The 25,709-nt window shown below is 38.1% G+C and overlaps 1 protein-coding gene across 3 annotated transcripts in view; it reads left to right on the top strand.

Moving 5' to 3' along the window:
• The window catches only part of Gbp6 (guanylate binding protein family member 6), a 49,144-nt gene that overhangs the window by 12,159 nt on the left and 11,276 nt on the right, over positions 1-25,709 (top strand). Inside the window, exons 3-5 of one of the 3 annotated variants that reach the window (XM_087213045.1) lie at positions 20,419-20,519; positions 23,154-23,377; positions 24,165-24,292. In XM_087213045.1, the coding sequence (XP_087069171.1) occupies positions 23,188-23,377; positions 24,165-24,292 (318 nt within the window). In that variant the 5' untranslated portion in view covers positions 20,419-20,519; positions 23,154-23,187. Of the gene's footprint in view, positions 1-20,315; positions 20,520-23,153; positions 23,378-24,164; positions 24,293-25,709 lie in introns of those variants that run through there. The other 2 variants (XM_004841309.4, XM_087213046.1) reach the window with 2 other exon arrangements.

Raw genomic sequence — 25,709 nt, 5'->3', positions numbered from 1 at the left:
TGCCCTAGGAGCCTGCGATGGCAGTGGGGGAACTTCCTTCTGAGTGCTGGGACTGGCTCAGCTTCTCTGGCCTAGGAGCCTGGGGTGGCGGTGGGGGAGCTTCCTTCTGAGTGCTGGGACTGGCTCAGCTTCTCTGGCCTAGGAGCCTGGGATGGCGGTGGGGGAGCTTCCTTCCAGGTGCTGGGACTGGCTCAGCTTCTCTACCCTAGGAGCTTGGAATGGTGGCGGGGGCTGGAGCTTATTATTTTAAAGTCCTCTCTTGGTTTTCTTTTTGAATCAGAATTACTTTCTTACCCTCAAAGTAGAAAGTTACATTGTGTCTGAAGCTGATGTTATGTCATTCTCTCTTTTCTGGAACAACTTAATCCACAGGGCTTCAAACAGTAATTCTTTGTGCAGCAATTTACTTTTCTCCTGGAGTATTGGCCTTGTCCATGATCAGGTTGATCAGTTGATAGGCACCGCTGCTGCCCTGTGCAGAACCTCTGCAGTAAGTCCTAGTCTCCTGCGAGCCATGGCAGCACATGGCAAATTACAGGAAAGGTAGAAAAAGGAGACTGAGAAGAAGCTGAGCTTTGGGTCTGATTAGTGCTGCTCTGGGCAGCAAAGACCTGTAGGGTGAATATTTAAATAAAAAATTATTACAGTAATGACACATTGCCGTTAATCCTCCTCAAATTATTTGCCCTTCTTTGAACACACTTATCCATTCATTCTTGCCACTTTCTGAAGTGGTTATGGAAGTCCTTGTTTATGAGTGTCTCTATGAGGTGTGATCAGAAATGTGGTAAATGCTGGTAACATGTGCCATGCAGGAAAAAGGCAGACTTGGAAAAACAGTACGGTGTGTACTCATTCACTAGATCTGACACTGGAAATTCTGGCTCTTCCCCAAAGTCAAAGTGAATATGAAAAGTAAAGGGTTTTTTTAATCAATTAAGGTCATTAAGACAACAATAATAGCCTAACTAAAGATATTTGCAAAGTAAGATTTCCACAACTGCTCCAGAAAAAGGTAAGAATGATGGGACAGCCTCCACTCCATCCCCGCGCCCTGCCCACAGCTACCAGCTTAGCCTTACAGGCACCTGCAGCCTCCCCCGCCCCCCGCCTCTGGCCTCCTGCCTGTGCTGCTACCTGGTTGCACACCACAGAGGCACAGGGGGTCATAAAGGTCATTGTCCTGAGCTCCAGAAGATAGAGCAGAAAGAACAGAAAGAGGGTCTCTCTCAGGCTCCTTGACGAAACCTGAAGCCTACTGGAAAAGTGAAGAGAATCTCTGCAATAAAGGCACACCAGACCACCATACTTGGTAAGTTGGAGGGATCACCACCTCCCATTGGAACCTGGACTAACTTCAGGTGAAGGGCAGCTGGAACCTGCAGTAGAACCTTGCAGAGTTCAAACTTGCAGTAGGTCAGGGAGCTCAACTTGGGCCTTGCAGCCAGAAATCTGCCTGAATCTCATGGGTCTGTGACGGACTTACTGAGACTCACTGATTTATATCTGCACACTGTTGCCCATGTTGTCTATTGTGACAGCAGAAACATACCCTGAAGAAGGCCCTTCATTTTTATTTTTTGTTATTTGCAAAAATTTTTTTCTCTTTTTAATTTTTACTTTTTTCTACTCTTTTCAAATTTTTATATTTCTCTTCTTTTTTTCTTTCTTTTCTCTTTTCTTTCTCTCTCTCTCTCTCACTCATTCTCTTGCTGTCCCACATTGTTCATCTCCCTTTTTGTTCCTGTTCTGGCCCTAACTCAGACTTCTTCTTTATTTTTCTCTTCTTCTCTTTTTCCTTCTCTTGAATGTCATTAGTTTTAAAGAAAAGTAAATACAGTTTCTAGCCTCCCTATTGCTGTTAGGTTGTTCTGTTCTCATCTTTGTTCTTTCATTCTGTCTTTTCCTCTTTTCTTCAACAGTTTCTTAGAGTTTGCGTGATCTTCCTGTGTCCTCTGGCCTCACTGCTAACCTTTCCCTACAATCCCTCCCTCCCCAACTCCTTCTAACTACCCATCCCTAAGGGTAAAGTTGCTATATTGAAGAGTTTATTCACTATAAACATATGTTGAGCTGGTCCTCGATTTTGATTGAATTTACATGGTTAAACATGATAGATTAATAACTACCACAAATTGTCATTTTCTAAGCTGTGCTTCATGCTCTGGTGTTGCTGATTGTATCATTTGGGCTAAGGAGTTGTGATTGCCTTCCTGGTATAATGAAAATGAGACAGCCTCAGAGTCATTAGAGACTCAAAGCCTAAAGACCAGCTATATCTGGAAGACACCTCTGAAAAGCAATCATTCCATAAGAGTTCTAAATACAAGCAACAAAGATACTTACAATAAGAAATTTCAAAGTAGCAATCCAAGAATTAAGACAAGGACACTACCAAAAACAAAAATGAGAAGACATTTAAGCAAGGCACAAACTCAGACTTCCACCCCAAAAAGGCAAATTCTGAGGGAAACAAGATGGAAAAGTCTGATCATCAATCACCTTAACACCCTGAACTTATAGCACAGGAAGTAACAAAACAACGAATGAGGCTCTAGAAAAATTCAAAACAGAAATACTGTCCCAGATAACTACAGAGATGGTGAGCAGAATGAAAGACATGATTAGAGGCTCAAGAACAGAAACAGATAAAAAAGTAGATGACCTCAGAACCATGCTGGAAGCCATGAATGACCAGCATAAGAAAGAAATGGAAACCATGATTGCCCAACATAAGAAAGAAATGGAATCCATGAAACAGATTCAAACAGATATCCAGGAGATTAAAAACTCCATTGAAAGTATACACAGCAGACTAACAGAATGTGAAGACAGAATATCAGATATAGAAGACAGGATTGTGGTTAGTGACCATGAAAACAGAGATTTCTTAAAAATAGTAAGGGAACACGAGAAATCAATCCAGCAGCTACTAGATGATGCAAAAAAGAATAACATAAGACTGATAGGAGTCCACAAAAAAACAGGAGAAAGTACAATAGACATAAAAGAAACTGTTCACAGAAGTAATAGTAGAAAATTTTGTAGACAGAGAAAGAGATTGGACATACAGATAAGTGAGGCATATGGAACTCCAATTAGCCACTATCAAAAAAAATCTACACCTAGACGTATAATAGTCAAGATCTCAGAAAGCCAACAGAAGAATAAAATTCTACAAGCACTTAGAGAAAAGAAGCAAATCACCTATAAAAGAAAGCCCATCAGAATCACAGCAGACTTCTCAACACAAGCCCTCAAGTCAAGGAGAGACGGGAGTGAAGTATTTCAAAACCTAAAAGAACATAATTTCCAACCTAGACTGTTGTATCCTGCAAAATTATCCTTCAAAATTGATGGGGAAATTAGATACTTCCACATCAAAGAACACCTGAGAAATTTCATGAACACCAAACCAGCACTCCAAACAATTCTAAGCAATATCCTAGAAAAAGACAGTGAAAGTCACAACTCCATGAGGCCAAGCAGAGGGAAGCCACCAGGCAAGGCGACAAACTAAAAGAAAAGGGGGAAAAATAAAAAATAAAAGAGCCAACAACAAAAAAAATCATGAGAAGGATGAGTCAATATCTATCAATTATAACCATCAATGTTAATGGCCTCAATTCACCAACCAAAAGAGACTGGCAGAATGGATTAAGAAGCACAATCCAACAATACGCTATATATAAGAAACACACCTAACTTGAAAATAAATTCATAGACTGAAAGTAAAAGGGTGGAAAACAGTTCTCCACAACACAGGAACCCAGGAAAAAGCAGAGGTAGCAATCTTATTTGCAGACAAAATAGATTTCAAACCAAAACTAACTCAGAGAGACAAAGATTGTCACTACAGCCTTGTGACAGGAACAATCCTAGAGAAAGAGATGACAATCATAAATATGTATGCACCAAATATGAATGCCCCCAACTATACAAAAAAATATTAATGGGCATGAAAAAGCAAATAAGCACTAATACAATTGTAGTGGGGGTCCTCAATACCCCACTATCACAAGTACACAGATCATCCAGACAAAAAATCAACAACAAAATTCTAGAACTGAACCAAGCTATTGAACAAATGGACTTAATAGATGTTTACAGAGTCTTCCACCCCCCAAAATCAGAATACACATTCTTTTCAGCTGAACATGGGTCATTCTCCAAAATACACCACATGCTAGCTCGTAGGATATGCTTCAGTAAATGTAAAAGAACTGAAGTTACCTGCTGTGTATTGTCAGACCATAGTGCAATAAAATTGGAGGTCAATAGCATAAGAAACTGTGAAACCCCCACAAATACATGGAAATTGAATGACACTGTCCTGAACAACCAATGAGTCACAGACGAAATTAAAGAAGAAATTGGACAGTTTCTACAAGTAAATGATAATGCCAGTACAACATACAGGAATGTATGGGACACAATGCAAGCAGTTCTATGAAGGAAATTCATAACACTGAATGCCCATATTAGGAAAACAGAGAGAACTCAAATAAACAACCTAATGCTGAACCTCAAGCTTCTAGAAAAAAAAGGGTATGACAAACCCAAAGCTTATACAAGAGAGGAAATTATAAAGATCAGAGCAGATATCAATGCAATGGAGACTAAGAGAATGATGCCAAAAACTTAATGAATCAAAGAGTTGGCTTTTCAAAAGAATAAATAAAATTGATAAACCTTTAGCCAACCTTATCAAAAAAGGAAAGAAAAGTCTAAAATCCATGCATTTAAGAATGAAAATTATGAAGTCAAAACAGATCAAGCAGAAATCCAGAGGATCATCAATACCTACTTCAAGGACCTAGAAGCTTGAGGTTCAGCATTAGGTTGTTTATTTGAGTTCTCTCTGTTTTCCTAATATGGGCATTTAGTGCTATGAATTTCCCAAAGGGAAATGAGATGGAACCCTCTGATACTCAAGCACCTGGACCCACTGAACTGGCAACAAAAGGGGATCTGGAAAAAGTGAAATCAGAAATAATTTCTCAGATAACAGGAGAAATTGTGCCCCTAGTGCAAGACATGATTAATAAATCTAGAGAGGAGCTCAAGAACATGATGGAATCCCAACACAAGAAACAAATGGAATCCATAAAACAGATGCAAATAGATTTCCAGGACATGAAAAACTCCATTGAAAGTCTACACAGCAGAATGAGCCAGAGTGAGGACAGAATTTCAGATATAGAAGATAAGATTGCAATTAGTGACCAGGAAAAGAAAAATTGCTTCAAAATTATAAGGGAACATGAGAAATCAATCCAGCAGCTGCTAGATGATGCAAAAAAGAATAACATAAGCCTGATTGGGCTCAATGAAGAAACAGGAGAGAGTGCAGATGACATGAAAAATCTCTTCACAGATAGGTCAAGAAGCAAAATCCAACAATATGCTGCATACAAGAAACACACTTAATTCAAAAGGAAACTCAGACTGAAAGTGAAAGGGTGGAAAACAATACTGCATGTGACAGGAACCCAAAAAAAAGCAGGAGTAGCTATCCTCTTGGCAGATCAAGTAGATTTCAAAACAACACTGATGAAGAGAGACGAAGAAGGACATTACATCCTTGTAAAGGGAAGAGTACAAGAGGAAGAGATGACAATCATAAATATCTATGCACCAAACACTAGTGCAGCCAACTATATAAAACAAATACTAACGGACATGAAAAGTCATATATGCACTAATACGATTGTAGTGGGGGACCTCAACACCCCACTGTCACAAATAGATAGATCAACTAGACTAAAAATAAGTAATGAATACTAGAACTCAATCGAACTCTTGAACAAATGAACTTAACAGATGTTTACAGAGACTTCCACCCCACAAAATCAGAATACACACTCTTCTCAGCTGCACATGGGTCATTCTCAAAAATAGACCACATACTCACACATAGAACATGTTTAAGTAAGTGCAAAGGAATTGAAGTTATCCCCTGTATATTATCAGACCATAGTGCGATGAAATTGGAGATCCATAGCAAAAGAAACTCAAAAAATTTCATAAACACGTGGAAATTGAACAACACACTTCTGAATAACCAATGGGTCACAGGGGAAATTAAAGAAGAAATCAGACAGTTCCTTCAATTAAATGACAATGACAATACAACATATCAGAATCTATGGGACACAATGAAAGGAGTCTTACAAGGGAAATTCATAGCAGTGAATATGCATATTAGCAAAACAGAACGAGCCCAATTAAACAACCTGATGCTGAACCTCAAGCTTCCACAAAAAGAAGAGCAGGACAACCCCAGAGCTCATACAAGGGAGGAAATTATAAAGATCAGAGGAGAAATCAATGCAATGGAGACTAAGAGAATGATACAAAAAATCAATGAAGCCAAGAGTTGGTTCTTTGAAAGAATCAACAAAATCGACAAACCTTTAGCCAACCTTGTCAGAAAAAGGAAAGAAAAGGCCCAAATCCATGCAATTAGGAATGAAAAGGGTGAAATGACAACAGACCCAGCAGAAATCCAGAGATTCATCAATACCTACTTCCAGAACCTATACGCCAATAAGATGGACAACACAGAAGAAATGGACAGATTCCTAGATATGTATGAATTACCAAAGTTGAATGAAGAAGACCTAAAAATTCTGAACAACCCAATATCAACCAATGAAATTGAAAATGTAATAAAAAACTTATCAACTAAGAAAAGCCCGGGCCATGATGGCTTCACTGCTGAATTCTACAAGACATTTAGAGAGGAACTGCTGCCACTACTGTTTAAACTCTTCAATGAAATTGAAAGGGAAGCAATACTCCCAAATTCATTCCTGGAAGCAAGCATCACCTTGATCCCCAAAGCAGAGAAAGACCCAACTGAAAAAGAGAACTATAGGCCAATCTCACTAATGAACATAGATGCAAAAATCCTTAATAAGATAATGGCAAACAGAATGCAGAAGATCATCAAGAAGATCATACACTCTGATTAAGTGGGATTCATCCCAGGGATGCAGGGATGGTTCAATATATGAAAATCAATTAACGTAATACACTATATCAATAGAACCAAGGACAAAAACCATATGATTATCTCCATAGATGCAGAAAAAGCATTTGACAAAATCCAACATGCATTTATGGTAAAAACTCTACAAAAAATTGGAATAGATGGTCTCTACCTCAAACTGATAGAAGCCATCTATGAAAAACCAACAGCCAATATCATACTAAATGGTCAAAAACTGAAATCCTTCACACTAAAGTCAGGAACAAGACAAGGATGTCCACTATCACCACTCTTGTTCAATATAGTTCTGGAAACATTAGCCACGGCAATTAGACAAGAGAAAGAAATAAAAGGAATAAAGATAGGAAATGAAGAAGTCAAATGGTCATTATTTGCAGATGACATGATACTCTATATAGAAGACCCCAAGAACTCCACCAAAAGTCTTCTAGACTTAATAACCAAATTCAGTCAAGTAGCTGGTTACAAGGTCAACACACAAAAATCAATAGCTTTCCTCTACATGAATGACAGACTCTCTGAAAAAGAAATAGGGCAAATAATTCCTTTCACAATAGCATCCAAAAAACTGAAATACCTAGGAATCAACCTAATGAAAGAAATCAAAGACCTCTTCTCTGAAAACTATGGCACTCTGAAAAGAGAGATTGAAGATGATATCAGAAAATGGACAGACATGCCATGCTCCTGGGTAGGAAGGATTAATAGAGTAAAAATGGCCATACTTCCAAAACTGCTGTATAGATTTAATGCAATTCCAATTGTGATCCCAGCAGCATACTTCATAGACTTCGAGAAAACAGTCCAAAAATTCATTTGGAGCAAGAAGAGACCCAGAATAGCAAAAGCAATTCTAGGTAACAGAGACATGGCTGGGGGTATCACAATCCCCAACCTGCAGCTATACTACAAAGCCACTGTGATAAAAACAGCATGGTACTGGCAAAGAAACAGACTTGAGGACCAGTGGAACAGATTAGAAGATGCAGAAACAATGCCAGACACACTCAGCCATCTCATCTTTGATAAAGGAGCCAAACACCCTCATTGGAGGAAAGATAGCCTCTTTAATAAATGCGGCTGGAAAAATTGGGCTTCAACTTGCCAAAGATTAAAACTAGACCTATATCTCTCACCATGCACTAAACTAAAATCAAAATGGATTAAAGATCTAAATATTAAAATAGAAACTCTGAACCAGTTGGTACAGAGGTTAGGTAGAACCCTTGAAGACATCGGTGTAGGAAAAGACTTTATGAACAAAACCTCAGTTGCCCGTGTACTAGCACAAACAATCAACAAATGGGATGTCTTCTTATTAAAAAGCTTCTGCACAGCCAGAGAAACCACCAGCAGTGTGAAGAGACAACCCACAATGTGGGAAAAACATCTTCACCTGCTCTTCCTCAAAGGTCTACTATCTCGAATCTATAAAGAACTTAAAAAGATCAGACCTCCCAAATTTAAAGACCCAATCCAAAAATGGGCATCTGAAATGAACGGACATTTCTCAAACAAAGAAGTAGAAATAGCAAGTAAATACATGAAAAAATGTTCAACATCACTGGTCATTCAAGAGATGCAAATGAAAACAATTCTGAGATTCCACTTCACTCCAGAAAGAATGGCTGCTATCATGAAATCAACCAATAACAAATGTTGGCGGGGCTGTGGGGAAAGAGGAACCCTGCTCCACTGCTGGTGGGAGTGTAGACTGGTGCAAGCCCTGTGGAAATCAGTATGGAGATACCTCAAAGAACTAGGACTGGAAGTCCCATTTGACCCCGCTATTCCCCTGCTGGGGATCTTCCCCAAAGAATTAAAAGAATCATACCACAGTGATATATGTGCACCTATGTTCATAGCAGCACAGTTTGTAATAGCTAAAACTTGGAAACAGCCCAAATGCCCATCAACTGGAGACTGGATCAAGAAAATGTGGTTTTTTAATAAAATGGAGTACTACTCAGCCATAAAAAATGAGAAATTAGAGACATTTATAGCTAAGTGGATGCACATTGAGGTGATACTCTTAAGTGAAATAAATAGGACACACATGTGTAAATACCAAATAGTTTCTCTGGTGTGAGAAACTGAAAATGTAAATAGGGACTAAATGTATAATAGGTAATGTGAAATAGGAAGAAAAGGGGCAAAGGGGAAGGAAGTGGGAGGGCTAGGGGAAAGGATAGAAGGGAATAGGATTAATATGAGAAAATGGAAAAATAGGAACAAAATCTTTGTAAATAGGTAAGACTGGAGGGGTTGAAGGGAGGGCTGGGCAAGGGTGAAAAATAAGAACCAAGAGAGATTATGTAAAGGTGCAAATTTCCAATGATGAATGTCATTATATTGTATACCTAAAATGTACCAATGATTAGAATGAATAATCGAAAATGTAAAATAGAAAGAAAAGGTCCAAAGGGGTAGGGGTAGTGGGAGGGGCAGGGGAAAGGAAAGAAGGGAAAGGAAAAAATGCTGAGAAATGGAAAAAATGGAAATAAAGTCTTTTAAATAGGGAAGGGTGGAGAGCGTGAAGGGAGGGCTGGGAATGGGGAACAAATAAGAACCAAGATGCATTATATAAAGGTACAATTCCCAATGAGAAATGTAATTGTGTTGTACACCTACAATGTACCAATAAAAGAATTTAATACAAAAAAAAAAAGAATTAGGTCACTGGGGGCTGGCTTTTAAGGTATATTGTTTCTCTGGTTATGTCCTTCCTCTTGCTGATTTCTGGCTTCCATGAGGTGAGCAGCTTTTCACAGGCCCTTCTGCCATGATGTTTCTGCATTTGAGCCAGCCAATTATGAATTGAATCCTCTGAAACTATGAACCAAAATAAACCTTTGCTCCTTAAAGTTGTGTATGTCAGGTATTTTGTCCTAGCAACAGAATGGTAATATAGGAATATAGGAATGAAATAAAGAAAATGTAAGTAGAAAAAAATAAATTGTATAATGACCAGTAAGTTTAATAATAAGTGATATTACATGTTCACTTATCACTTAAAGGGGCTATATTATACACAGCACCAGTCAAAATGAAGCACTCAAATCAACCCCAAATAAATTACACAACCTTGGGTTACTAAAAGATGTTGCACACCTTGGTTATTTATGAGGGATGCAAAAATAAATATAGCAATTTTTACATTAAAGATGATCATCGCACAATACCACATTCATTTCAAAATAAATGCAATAGAGATGATAATATATTCAAAGAGTTTACATGTTAGTAATGGATCTGGAGAGTAAAACAAATTGCTGCTACACTGAATCATAATATTGGATAAATATACTGAATGTGCAAAAGGGGATACAAAACCTAGTCAAATTAGAGAAAGAATGAGGGTGATATAGAGTTTCCCTGGAAGTTTCTTCTGAGTGTTAAAAGATTTATAAAATATGAACTTGAAGAAATAAAAGAAACATACAAGTAGAGAAATTACAAAAATAAAGAATAAAATGAGCATAGGCTTACTAGGTCTGGCTGACAGAGCAGAGGGTGAGTATAGATGTGGCTCAAAAGCAGTCTCTGGTACAGGATGATGAAGAGCCTTGAAGACAGGCAAATTTGTTTCTATTTTGCTGAAATTCTTCAGAATGTATCAATCAGTTGTAAAAATCTGGCATGTTCTTGAAAATGCTTAAGGAAATGGAAAACCTAACGGGAAGTCTAACGCTCAAATATGAGAATTTGGAAAAGTACGTATTATTAATATACTTTTTTGCAAATTCTAACTATTTAAACAATAATTGACTAATAACAGAATAAACTAGATGGCAGAAACAATAACAGGTTTGGCACCAAGGCTGTCCTTTTATTTGGTATATTACTTTATAAGTAAAAACAGAATTTGTAATTCATCTAGGGAAGAAATGGAAGCTCAAAGAAAATAGGTTTTGTTTCCAATTGATTCTCCAAATAATATTGGAAGAAATGGAAACAGAAACTGAGAGATGCTGTTATTTATTTCACTCCAAATATGAGGATGATCAACCTAAAACCCATATTTAAAATCCTTCCTCCTTTTGATCTCTGTCTTTTACTTTGCTTTGCAGGACTCTCCCCTTGATTACTCACATGAAACCCCTGATCACATGTCATCAAAGCAGTCTCACACCGTCCAGGGCCCAAAAATGCATCCAGAGTTGCCATACATTACTGAGAATTTAACATCTTGTGTCTGCAAGAGCCACAGTCTTCTCTTCATTTGGAGGAGACCAGTAAATAGTTCCCTATGACTCTGGTCACTCCTCACAGCATTTGAAGTGACATTGCCCCCACCTCTAGTGATGTGCAGTAGGGGAGACCACTCCACATAACTAGCAATGCTGGAATACAGAAGTTCCTCATTTTTCTCCATAAGAGAAGCAGACGGGAAATAATGCAATTTTTGTTGAAGCTTACACTAACAAAATTATATTAGCTTATATAACTGTCTCCATCCTGGATCGGCTAGCACAAAGAAATTCATGCAACGTTTTTTAAAAATTCCTTGAAGTTGTTCCTCTTTTTCTTGTCAGGTTTTCTGACAAGGTATATTTTTTCCTGACCTCATTTGCTTTCCCAGATAGCCTCACCCATATCATAAACATCTGGTCGAACAATCTCCCTGAAGATTGTATGAGTCCATGAGGACATACTGTGAAAGCTTGTTTTTGATTCCATTTATGGAAACACCTCTATGCAGATCCTTGACATGTCACTTAAGCTGCTAGACTCAACCCAGGACTTCTACAGAATATCCTGGGCTTCAACTATACCTTTCCACGCAGATACCTGTCCTGGTAGATCCCATCCTTTGAGCAGCCCTTTCCTTTGTCCAAGATTCCTCAATCCATGAGGGAATGATTGCCTTGGGTCCACAGAGCATTAGGTAGCCACTGTTTAAGAGCTAGGAAAATGATAATGTCACTCATCTTCTCAGCTTCATTTTCCATCAGAGTAATGTCATCCTCCTCTGTGTCCCATACTCTCACCATTCAGGCAGTCAGAATCTCATGTGGGTAGTTGTTTAAAAGCTTTGTGCAATACAACTCTGTTGCAGGGTATTCCTGAACATTATTTCCTGAATAGGAGAAATTCTAATACTGTCTTTGCCTTGCATTTCATTAATGGTCAAGTGGTAAAGCAAGACTTATAGACTTAAAAGTGTTCATATTCTTTATCACTTCAATCTCAGTTTCTCTCTTACTTATCTTTGCTAGAGATTCTAACTTTTTACATTCTATTTAGGTCATAAAGACGATAACTTGTTTTCATTTCCAGTTCTTCACTGCAGCCACACCACGTGGAAAGGCAGGGTTTCTAGACTGGTGTCCCAGTCTTCCACTTCCTCAGTCAGATGTGAGACTAAGAGTGGGAGAGAGAGAGATGCACATCCCTTTCAGTTGTAATTCTTCTGTTATCTTTACCCCTGCTGCATGGCAAACTGTCGATCTGTAACCAACCAAGCAGCACACAAGCAGTAGCCACCTCACCACAGCAGCAGCAGGATGCTGCCCTTCCTTACCACAGTGATAAAGCAGCACTCAGGAAACAGCTGCCACCGACCCAGCAACATTTCAGGGCATTCCCATTTATCATGTTGTGGGACGCATTGCCATCTCTCTTTGAACAGATTTATTCCCTCATTCTTGTCACTTCCTGAAGCAGTTCTGGAAGTTCTCTTTAGTGAGATTCTTTATGGCGTGATCAAAAACATGATGAATGCTGATTCCAAGTGCTTTCCAACAGAGACAGGTATCTAAAATCTCCATAGTGTGTCCTCATACACCTTCCTCACTGTATCTGGCACTATGTGACTTCTGGCTCTTCCCTAAAATCAAAATGATCAGTACTGAAGACCCCTGCAGATAGGTTTTAGTATCCTACCCATTATATGATGCAAGCCTAAGGGGAAAAAAAAAAGCTCTAAAAGGCAGAACTAAGAGAGAAAGTGGGGTGCCAGGATAACCAATGCGGGTGCAACCAACAAAGGCCCTGGCCAGTCCCAGGCACTCACTTTTATTGGCAATCAGTTGGGATAAAGGTAAGCTACATGCAAGGGCAGGGTCACATGTGGTTTCCATGGAAATTAATGTAAACAAGGCTCATAATGGACAAGACAAAGCATTCTCAAATTAGGAACAGAATAGACAAAATATATAGTTATAATTAGAACATTGTCCTTCTAGTAAGAAGGTTTTAGTTGTGGGGATAGCATTTGGTGCAAGTTACTCTGACCTCAGCATGTAGGCTTCAGCCAGCCTCACTTCTCAAAAGAAGCCAATTGTGGGGTTAACTCTTTGTAGCCTGCTTTGGGCATAATTAATATTATAGTCCTCTGCAATCAGGAAAGATAAATTTTTTTGTTAAGCTTATTGGTACATTTTAGGTATACAATATGATGTCATTCATCATTGGGAATTTGTACCTTTGCATGATATATCTTGGTTTTTATTTTTTTCCCCATTCTCTTGCCCTCCCTTCAACCCCTCCACTGCTCCCTATTTACAAAGACTTTGTTTGTGTTTTTTCCTTTTCTCGTATTTATTCCATTCCCATCTTTCCTTTCCCCTCCCCCTCCCACTTCCCCTTCCCCTTTGCCCCTTTTCTTCCTATTTCACATTGTCTATTAAACATTTTGATCCTTATTTACACTTTCAATTTCTCACACCAGAGAAACTATTTGGTATTTACACATGTCTGTCCTGTTTATTTCACTTAAAGAGTATGGCCTCAATGTGGATCAATTTAACTATAAATATCTCTAGTTTTTTTACTTTATGGCTGAGCAGTACTCCATTTTATTAAAAAAAAAAAAAATCTTCTTTATCCAGTCTCCAGTTGATGGACAATTGGGCTGTTTCGAAGTTTTAGCGATTACAAACTGTGTTGCTATAAACATGGGTGTGCATGTATCACTCAGGTATGATTCTTGTAACTCTTTGGGAAGATAGCTAGCAGGGGAATTGCTGGTTCAAATGGAACCTCTAATCTTAGTTTTTTGAGGTATCACTGATTTCCACAGTGGTTGCACCAATCTACACTCCCACCAACAGTGGAGAAGCATTCCTTTTTTCCCACGACCCAACCAGCATTTATTATTGATTGATTTCTTGACAGCAACCATTCTTTCTGGAGGATGGTGGAATCTCAGTGTTGTTTTCATTTGTATCTCTTGAATGATCAGTGATGTTGAACATTGTTTCTTTTTTTTTTTTGTACCAAGAATCAAACTTGGGTCCTTGAGCTTGCAAGGCAGGAATGGAAACACTGAGCTAAATCCCTGGCCCCATTTCATGTGTTTATTTGATATTTCTACTTCTTTGTCTGTGAAATGTCTGTTCATTTCAGATGCCCATTTTTGGATTGCGTCTTTAAATTTGGGAGGTCTGATTTTAAGTTCTCTATATATTCTAGATAGCAGACCTTTGTTTGAGGAACAACTGGTAAAAATTTTTTCCCACATTGTGGGTTGTCTCTTCACTCTGTTGGTGGTTTCTCTTGCTGTGCAGAAGCTTTTTAATAAGATCTGGCAAAGAAACAGACCAGAGGATCAGTGAAACATACTAGAAGATGCAGAAACAACCCCAGACACACGCAGCCCCCTCATCTTTGACAAAGGAGCCAAACACCCTCATTGGAGGAAAGATAGCCTCTTTAACAAATGATGCTGGAAAAACTGGGTTTGAACTTGCCAAAGATTAAAACTAGACCTATATCTCTCACTATGCACTAAATTAAAATAGAAATGGATTAAAGATGTAAATATTAAAACAGAAACACTAAACCAGCTGGAAGAGAGGTTAGGTAGAACTCTTGAAGACATTGCCATAGGAAAAGATTTCATGAACAAAACCTCAGTCACACATGAACTACCACATAGAATCAACAATTAAATTAAATATTTTTAATTTGCTCAGGACATTGAGGCTGCCATGACAGCACAACTAGACACTGAACGAGATGTCCAGCACCAAAGTGAAAGTTACAGGAACGATGGCGTAATTTTGTTTGAAACAAAGGGGAATACGTGGAAGATGATTAATGGAGTATTTTACTTTCATACTTTTTTTTTTAATTTAAAAATTTAGCATATTTATTGATCATGTCTTGTAGAATTTGCAGAAGATAGGAGAGGGTGTCTTTTCCCCCCTATGGCTTCATTGCCTAGCTAGCACAGATTTGAAGGCATCCAAGAGATCTTCACATCACTGAAGCCAGCCATTTGCCATTTTCCTGACTCCACTCTTCCTTTCCCAATTTGATTTTCTCTTCTTGACTCATTTCTTTGATTTCAAGAACAATTACAATTTCTCTATCAAAGCAATTTAGCATCATTTTGTATTACACGGGAGTGTGACACATCTTGCTATTTTCCCTTCTTGATCCAATAGTCCTTTCATTGAATTTTTACACACAACTTCATCTCCCTATGAAGAAGCAGAGGTTACAGGCAAGTAGTAAAACTTGCTTTTAATTTTTCATAATGTTACAATAGTCATTTTACTGTAAGAGATAAGACCCTGTGTGCAAATAACAGAATTAAACAGAGCTCAGCCATCCTTGCTTTGGAAATTCTATGGCAAAATGTAGAACAGGAGGGCAGTGACATCCAAGTGTAATTCAATAACATATTTGAAGGCCTCAGGAGCTTTGAAAGTTCCCATCCCAGACAACTGCACTTGCCAAGAAGTATTTCTGGCCTATTCAACATAGAACATGAAAGCAGCTGATTTCCTGGAAATAAGCACATTACAGAAAAACCTCTTGTTGGTTTCAGTTTCCATCTAAACTGTTTACAGGAAGTGGCATTTCAGTCAGCCTTGCATGAGCTAAGGGATTGCTTTTCTAGCCTTTGTACTAAGTCATGTTAAAACTTGACAGAAGATGTGTGCAATTTGAAGGAATCAACAGAAGTAATATCATATTGAATGTTCCAGCAAATCTCACGGTCATTTTTTAAAAAAAAAATTGCAGTAGACTTTTAAAGTTTCTGCAAGTAGTTTGGTCGGTATAAGAAGCTGCATGTAAACAGATATATAATCGACCCCATGTCATGGGCATGAGTCATATTTTTGTCATTTCTTATTTTTTCTGTATGAAGTAGTAACAGTGAATTTAAAAAACAAAACAGCCACGGAAACAGTAATTCAGTCATGGTGCTTAAGGTTTTTTACTGCAGTTAGGGTAAAGTTCAGTCCCTGTACCATGGTGTGCAGGATCTCACTCACTCTGATTCCTCCCCGCCCCTCCTCTCACCTCACTACCTCAGCTCACAACACACAAGCTCTTCCGCAAATGAGAGCGCTATACACCAACTCTCTTTGTTCCTGGATCTCACTTCCTCCCTTCCTTCAATGACTGTGTCTTTTAAAATATCATCTTAAAAGGACCTTACATAGAAGGTTGAGTTGACAATCAATTAAAGAAAATCATAGTGAGAAAATACGTGTGTGTGTGTGTCCCTAGGTATGAGTAAATATCCTGAGTTTTCTGTAATGTAGCCCCCTCCCCTTTTGTCTTCTTTGTATTTTACTGGATGGTGGGGAGGGGCAATTAACTTTAGCTGGGGCCTTTGGCAGAGCCATGCTGCTTCTGAGCTCTCTGGCATTTCCTCTTAATTGCTCCCTCTAGCAACGGTTTAACTTTTTAGCATCAGTATTTGCCAGAAAGCTTACTGAATCCTGCATCCTATTATTTTCCTGCCCCCTTTCCCTACAATAGCAATGCCTTATCTATTGCGGACCCCTGAAACCTTACTGGAAACCTCTGCCATAGGCTCCCATCTCCTGCCCAGTATACAGCACAGGCCTGAGAAAAACTACTAAAGGAAAGACTAAGAGAGACATAAAGCAGGGTGCTGGGACGACCAATGCCAGTGCAACCAACAAAGGTGCTGGCCAGTCCAAGCCCCTGATTTTTATTAGTCGTCAACTGGAGTAAAGGCAAGCTATGTGCAAGGGCAGTACTACATGTGAGTATATGCGGTCCTGCAGTTTCTATGGAAATTAATGTAAATAAAGCTCTAAAGGACAAGACAAAGCATTGTCAAATGAGGAATACAACAGACAAAATATATGGTTGCAATTAGAACACTGTCCTTGTAGTTAGAAGGTTTTAATTCTGGGAACCGAATTTGGGTATGAGTCACTCTGACTTTGGCATGTAGGCTTCAGCTGGACTCATTTCTATAAACAAACCAGTTGTGGGGTTAACTCTTTCTAGCCTGCACTGCTTACAGCCTGCTTTGGGTGTAATCAATATTGCCCTGTCCAGCAGTTGTCTCCTATTAACATGAAAGCCAATAAACTAGAACAATAACAAATAACAGTAACAACAACAGCATCAACAATAATAATAACAACCATAATCAGAATAATGATAATTATATATAATTCTTGCAGGAAACTTTGATCCTCATCTTTGAAAGAGTTCTTCCTGAAAGTTAAAATGGCCTCCCTCTCACAGGCCCTGTGCAGGCCCAGCAGCTCCTGGAGGGTGTTTGTGGGCAGCTGCTCCTTTTGGTCCATCTGCTGCTCATAGTGGGCCAAGGCTATTTGCACTGCAGCTGAATTTTCTCTTTGAACCAAGGCCAGGAATGTGTTCTCCATGCAAGGCAGACATCCAGTATTGATTGCATTGACATAGATCTATGTCAGGATTTCTAGGCCATCACAGAGGGCAGAGATGTTTAGATAATTTGTATATAAAGAGTCTGTGATATATATTTTGCAATTATGAGAACGACAGTTAAGCAATTCATTGCCTCAAAAGTTTCACTACTCTGATCAATACTCAAGTGGCCCAGATGACTTCCTTTGGGAAATTGTGTAGTTAAGAAGCCAGGTCATTCCTTCTTTGGGAAATGAAACCATGTTCAAAGAAGAAATGGAGAATATCTCAAGATGTATGTGATTATCTCTATATGCCATCATTCTCCCTGGAGAAAGAAGATGGATGATTAGATAGGAGTCCTGCATAATTCATTTCAATGCTCTAGGCTCTGTAGTTAATCTTCCTTTTCTTTAGTTTTCCAGAATTACCTTTTCCCTTTTACTTTATTCTAGTAAAGCTGGTATGAGAGATGCCCTCTTCTGGTGGAAGACAATTTAAGAAATTTTAAAGCAGGATTTTCTTATCCTTTTTTGGAAATTCTCTTCTTTGCATCTCTGTCAACTTGTATTCAACTTATCTTCCCTGTGTGCTTTGTCATATAGGTGGTATTATTTGCAGTTTCTAGACCAGTAAATACAGTTTAAAGATGCTCAATATAGTTTTAACAGCAGCTTGTCAGCCACCGATTTAAGATTTCCTGAAGTGATCAGGCAGTATGTAAAATAAGTTCAGATTTGGTTCCTTAGTGGCTTTATATTTTGCAAAAATGACCTGAAATTTTCTGCAAAAATCTATTTCTTCCTTTATTTTCCTATGTTTGAAGTCTCCATAGTCATCTAATAAATGAAAGGTGACAAGTCTTCACTTTTATTCAGAGGGGAAGAGTTCTGGGGTGATTCAGGACAACTGAAAGTATCTTCATGCTGGACACAGGCCAGATTGAAAGTGAAAGTAGGACAAGCTCTTAGTTTCTGGGAAATAGACTGGATGGTAATAAAACAGATCCTTACCTAATACAATGAGTACAATACAATGAGTGCTAATACAATGAGTGCTGGGATTACAGGTGTGTGCCACCACATCTGGCTTTCAAAACCTTTTTAAAATCTAATGTCATTATTCTGGAAAGTATTCTACATTTCCATTCAAATTCAAGTTTCATGATCAGTATATTTATAGCTTAATTTTCACTCTTTTAAATTGTGCAAAAAACCCCACATAATATTTAACATCATAATCACCATATATGTGCACATTTAAGTACTGTTAAGAGCATTCACATTTTTGCACAATGGCATGTAGAATTTTTTCCCTTCACAACATAGAAACTGTCTACATCTTGACTGACAATTTCTGTACATCTTGGTTGGAGGCAAACACTATTCTTTGTATCTAAGAGTTTGACTACTTGACATCTTCTCAGTAATGAGTTCTGAAGCCTTCTGAACTACTTGACCAGGCAATCACAGCAGTGACTTCACTTCTACAGTATCAATATCAATCTTAGTTACTTTTCTAGTCACAGAGACAAAATACCAGACACCTCCAAATAAAATTTATTTTGGCCCACGTTATAGAACATGATAAAAGTTTCATTCCTTATATGATTGGTCAGCTCCAGGCAGAAGCAGTATTCTGGAAGGATCTGGTGGAGGAAAGCTACTCATTTTATAGCAGAAAGGAAAAAGAGAGTGAAGAGAGGAGCCAGGAAGGAAGATGGTAACTAATGTGTATATTAGGAAATAGAACTAAGCAATGTTATCATTGTGTGTTGTTGCAAACTTCTACATAGTTATAATTTATATTTTCATATATAACATATATTTTATAATTATTTTATGATTTATTATGACTTGTACCTTCCATATTGATATCAATCTTTGCTATAAATTCTATAGTTATATGACTAAATCACTCTTTACAGGAAAATTCATTCACATATTACTGAATAAATTATAATTTTGGGTTACCATATGATGGCAGTATTGTAAGTTTCTTTATCTGAAGTATAGCCTTTCAATCTGTGCATGTAATATGTTCTTCTTTAACAAGTGTTTACAGTGGTTTAACGAGCAAATACATGGAGAAGTATACCTGCAAAATATATATTTGTAAACTTCATGTTGGCCCACCCCATTCATGCTGGCAGGAGTTACTATATCATGCGGTCACACTGTAGATGTCCTTGCTAATTCTCAGAGGTCTACAGACCTAGATAAGTATCCTCTAATCAAGACAGACACCTTTTCATTAATACCTGAGTATGTTCGATCCCTGCTTGTTTACTTCTGGCTTATCTATGAGCTATGGGCAGAGCTATGTTGTTGGAAGTTAGACAATTACTTGTTTAGACAACTGAATGAATGGATCAAGCATCCAGCTAAGTAATCACAAGTTTAGAAATCAGATAGACAAGGAAAAACTCTTCATTTGCCTCTGCCCAAAGTGAGTTTTTTTCATGCTGTTTGACTCAAACAACTCTAGAAGTAGACATTCAGTTTTGGAATTGATACTGTGGAAGCCTTCCAAGATAAGGAGGACAAAAGCCAGCAGGTAGGATGCATTTACTAGGATAGCACCATGCAGTCGCTGTGGCCTTTCTGACTCTTCACTTCTGCAGCAAACAACCACACTCAGCTCTGGTCAAATGTTTCAGACATGCCTCTGCTGGCAATCAACAAGATTGGGAAATACTTTACTTTCAGTTTCTTTATTATTTCCACATTTTATGTGTGAGTACAATTAGCTTCCAGGGCTGTTCCACCCCACCCTTTTCCTTCCTATTTTAGCTGATATAAGGAGAAACAAACAAGTGGAAAGAGAAAGAAGAGCAAGTGGAGAGTAAGAGGCAACTGAGGACTTTACTCAGACCTGTGGTGCTCTGGAGCAGGTATGTTCATTTTCTTTTCTTTTTTATATTATTCAAGTTATTCTTGACCTTGACTTGATTTCTCATTCAAAGTAGCAGCTAAGGAAAGGGCAGGAATTGTAAGTTTCCTGTTTCTGACATTCTGGCGTCTGTGTCTGGCTTCAGTTCTGGGGAATCTCTGACTTTGCCAGTGAGAGCAGCCTCGTGGCAGCCAGACACACTGAGGCCCTGGTATGCACAGTTCCCTGACCATCAATTCACAGCAGCAGCAGCAAGCTGAGTGGGAAGAGCTGTGGACAGATGTCTGCCAGATTCTATCAGTGACTGCAGTGGCTCTGGAACAAAGCCATTGAGGGCAAGCAGTTTACAGTTAATTATAATTGAAATGAAGCATTTTCTTTTTTTAATCTTCCTAGCAGTTACACTTAAGAAAACTTAAAATTAAAAGCTTTTAAGTATTTATGCAGAAGTAAAATAGTTCCAACATCTTTTATTAATTAAAAATAGCTATATAGTTGTAACTGTGCAGGAGTACTTGTTTCTTTCTTAAAGGGACATCCTAGTCCCTTGTGACACATGTTAACATGTGGAGACTTGGGCCTGGGAACCCACCTTTTAGCAATCCTTTCAAGTGGTTCTCATTTACTTCAAAGATTCAATGCTATTCTTGAACAGGATCAAACAGGTGTGCTTAGTTTATGTGAAGCTAAATGTGCCATGGTTTATTCAACCCTAAGAAAACAGAGACATGTATAGCATTGTTTGTAGTAAAAACATCATCCTAGAGATAACTTTTATCCTCACTTCGGACAGGGGGTCCATCAGTTCCAGGAAGTACAAGGCAGATGCTGAGGCTCATGGTTTACCTCCATATTCCTTGACTCACACGAGAAGAATGAAGAATTAGACTAGAGAAGTTGTACAGGCACCTTTTGTTTGAACTTGACTACACTTTTGTTACAGTGAAAAATTCATATGTAGTTTGTTTCTTAATAATTTATATATAGTGTGAAGATTTTGATGAAATACAGAATCTACTAGATCATTTGCTTACAGTAATCATCTTAACAATTTCTATCTAACTCAACAAAGGGTTGCCAAAATCATGTTTTGTGACACATGCTATGTTAAGGTGTAGGATTCTGCTATTTCTTTTAATTATTAAAACATCCTCCAGATGGACCTACAATTTTATTCACAGAAACTTATTAATTACACTAAACCTTTGGGTTAGGTAGACAAATCTCCTTGCTTAAACCCACACAATTTGATGATAGAGCTGGTATTATTGATGGCACTAGATACTGCTTGAATGTTTGTCATATAATTATAAAATAAATATTTGTGATATTTGAATCAACATTATTTTATATATTCTGATTTCAAAAAATAACAGATTCCATGGAAAACTATTTTAATACAATGACATTCAATGGTATGCCAGATTCATGGATTAACTGTATACTTGACAGGTTTTGTTTTTTTTTTTAGAATTAAAACTAAGGGAGTCCTACTACTGTGGTAATTGTCTGGTGATCCCCCCGCCCAGCTTCTTTTTTGGTATTGAAGATTGAACACACTCCCTTAGCATTTAATTTTTTTTGAAAGACAATCTTACTATGTCAGTAAGTTTCCCAAGCTAGACTCAAACTTGTGATCCTCTTGACTCAGTCAATGATATTCTCACTCTTATCTGAGATGTCGTAAGCCTGGCCTTTACTGTTCACATTTGTATCACCTTTTGGGTCTGAGTTCTGTTCAGAATCTCCCATAAGTTCTCCACATTGTGTTCTAGGACTTCTGTAGTTTACATCTCTAAACTTTCCAATTCCTCCTACAAACATGCCTCAAAGAATTCTGATCACATGGTAAGATATCATTTACATGAATATCTTTACTTCTGTGGTACTAGTTTTCTATATTAGTTAGCTTTCCCACTGGTGAGAAAAACTATTCAACCCCTGCAACTTAAAGGAAGAGCAGTTTATTTTGGCTCAAAGTTTCAGTGGGTTCTTTGAATCGTTGGCTGGCTCCTAGGGACAAATATCACAGTGGAGGGATGTGGCCCTTGAGTACTTTATGGTGGCTGGAAGCAGAGAGCAGGGAAGAGACAAGTGGAAGATTGATTATCCTGTCTATACTCCTGTCTGTGTACAGTGAGCCACCTTCTCCAGGTAGGCCTCACCTTCTAACAGGATTCAGCCATGAACTTACCAATGGATTAATCCACCAATGAGGCTAGCACCCCATGATCCAAACTTCCAAAGCTCTACCTCTGAACACATGAGACTTTTGAGGGAAATTTTTTACCTCAGTTGTAATATTACTTAAAAAGCTATTGTGCTCACTTCAGCAGCACATATACTTAAAAAGCTATTGTAGGTTACTGATCAAAGAACTTATAAAATAACCAATGTCTTTGAGGGTATAATTTGGCCAGGGAAGTGATTGCAGCAGCATTGTAAGGAAAAAATATTCTATTATCCAGATTGTGGAGCTTTTCCAAAGATATACATATATAGTATTATACATATATGATATATAATATACAATATATAATATTATATATATGATTCAAACAATATTTAAGTGTATATTTCAGTGACAGTGGTGTATTCACATCATTGTGCAATCATCATCACTAAATATCTCCAGATTTCTTTTCATTATTTTAGCTTGACAAATTGCTATGGCACCTGGACCTAAAATGTTGGCCCCCAAGTGTCTGATAGAAAATGTCAATGAGCAACTGACAGTAAACCAGGAAGCTGTACAGATTCTTGGCAAGATTTATAATCCAGTGGTGGTGGTGGCCATTGTTGGACTGTACCGTACTGGAAAATCCTACTTGATGAACCGCCTAGCAGGACAGAACAGTGGTGAGTAGTGTTCTGGAGCAGGCCAATTGCTTGAGGCCTGCTATGTCTCAGCTTCTTAATTATTGTTCTCAGGCATAGGAAGGTGGAACTCTTCTCAATGAAGCAAATTTCTCATTTTAATTCTTACCACCAAATTACTACTTTGCTGTCATTTGTTCCCATATTCTTTCCTTATCATTAAAGATATTATATTCTTCTAAAGCTCATAATTGCACCTTTTCCTACATTTTCAATCACTAGGCTTCTGTAAGTGTCTTTGTTCTTATATAACACATTGTGACTTTTCTACATAATATTCCTGTCTCTATACACAGAATCATGAATATTTATCATCTTTAAAATGCTTCTTGGACTTTCCATCCCATTATGACTACCAACTCTTTTCTTGTCCTTCCTTTTTTTCTTCTTAGAATCTTTCCAATGCAAAATATATTCCCATTTCCTTTTTCTGCTTTTCTCTTTCTCACTTCCCTCTTCAGTTTGCTCCTCTCTGCTCTGAGCCCCACCCTGCTTTACAAATGCTATTGTTGTAGTCACCAGAGACCTTCATTTTGTCAGATTCCTGGATGCTTCTCTGTAGCCATCTTGAACCCTTGAGTATTATCGTTCTCATATTTAATGCCCCCTTTTTTGGAAACAAATGTCTTACAAAGTAAGACATGCTTGAGGAAATAGAGAAAGCACTGTCTTGTTTGCTGTAATACTCATGATCCAATAAAGCTTCACCTGTATTCCTTCCATTACTTTGTGGAGCTGTGGTCACTGTTGTTTCTCCTCTTCCCTTCAGGTTTCCCTCTGGGCTCCACAGTACAATCTGAAACCAAGGGCATCTGGATGTGGTGTGTCCCCCACCCCACCAAGCCAAACCACACCCTGGTCCTTCTGGACACTGAGGGCCTGGGTGATGTGGAAAAGGTGAGGCAGAGACTCTCAGGCAGATCCTTTTCTGGGTTGTCTTCTTTTCTCTTCAAGACCCTTTATGACTTGACGGCTGTGATGTTTATGAAATATAAGAAACCAAACCATGATGAGTAAGGAAAATTTTGTTTTGTTTGAATCTCATTTCTAGACAAGATCAAATATCATGGTACTTTAAGTAAAAATATTCATTTCTTGACACTGGGGTGAATAACTTCATTCAGTATAAGGAAAACATGGGGCAGCTCAGTTCCAGCTTCTGGGTTTAGTAGTACAGATATTAGTGCACAATTAAAGCTCGGTCCCTACAGACTCTTCAGTCCCATGGTGAAGACAACATGGTTACCAGGAAAGAAGCAAGTTGAAGAGAGGAAGACACTGCACTGTGCAGTCCCTGGCCTCTGTCATTTGTGGGTGGATATGTAGTTGGAACAGCTTTTTTGAAATATCCTATATTGGGAGAAGGATGCTGGGTCTTTAACCCTAGTGATGATCAATCACTAGAATTTAGCCCTGGAAACCTGTCTCATAAGACAGGCTGACACATATGGCATGTTTTCCATCAGTACTACCCAGTGTTAGGGAATGAGTTTTGCAGTTGTGGAAGATGATTCGTACTCACATCACTCTTGCCCCATGTATAGTTAGGCATACGGGTACCTGGAGTGGTGGTGAGCGTCAGGCCTAACTTAGTGGCTGAGGAAGGGTCTCTAATCCACCTTCCAAGCTGCCAAATGAAACATAGATTTGGGAATTTCTTATGATGAATTTCCTTTACTATCTATAGAGCATTCTGGAAGTCTCTGAGAAACATGTAAGTATGCTGGTTCTATACAACATTTTTTCCTATGATAAACATTCTAAGATGGAGTTTTGGTATTTTAGCTTCTTTTTTTGTTTATTTTATTTTATTTATTTTTTAAAATTCTTTTATTGGTACATTGTAAGTATACAACATAATTACATTTCTCATTGGGAATTGTACCTTTATATAATGCATCTTGGTTCTTATTTTTTCCCCATTCCTAGCCCTCCCTTCATGCCCTCCATCCTTCCCTATTTACAAAGACTTTATTTCCATTTTTTCCATTTCTCATCATTTTTCCTTTCCCTTCTTTCCTTTCCCCTGCCCCGCCTTGCTATTTTCTTTTTTCTTTTTGTAGTGTAAATGCATGAGATACAGCCTTTTAGCAAATACCAGTATAAAATATCACGCTATTAACTATAGTTACCATGCTATTCCTTAGATCTCCAGAAATTATTTATGTTGCAGAACTGAAACTTTATTTCTTATGAAAACAGTCTGTACATTTCTTCCATCCTCCAGACCTTAAAAAAAAACCATTGTATTCTCTATTATTATAGATTGACTATATTTTTTACTAATTTACATTCCACCATTAAGCGCAATAAT

Source organism: Heterocephalus glaber, unplaced genomic scaffold, assembly GCF_053883595.1.
Source record: "Heterocephalus glaber isolate CG9 unplaced genomic scaffold, H.glaber_assembly_v1.0 deba00001442, whole genome shotgun sequence".
Classification (NCBI taxonomy): Eukaryota; Metazoa; Chordata; class Mammalia; order Rodentia; family Bathyergidae; genus Heterocephalus; species Heterocephalus glaber.
Note: the sequence above shows the minus strand (reverse complement) of the source record. Positions and strands in the feature narration are given on the sequence as shown.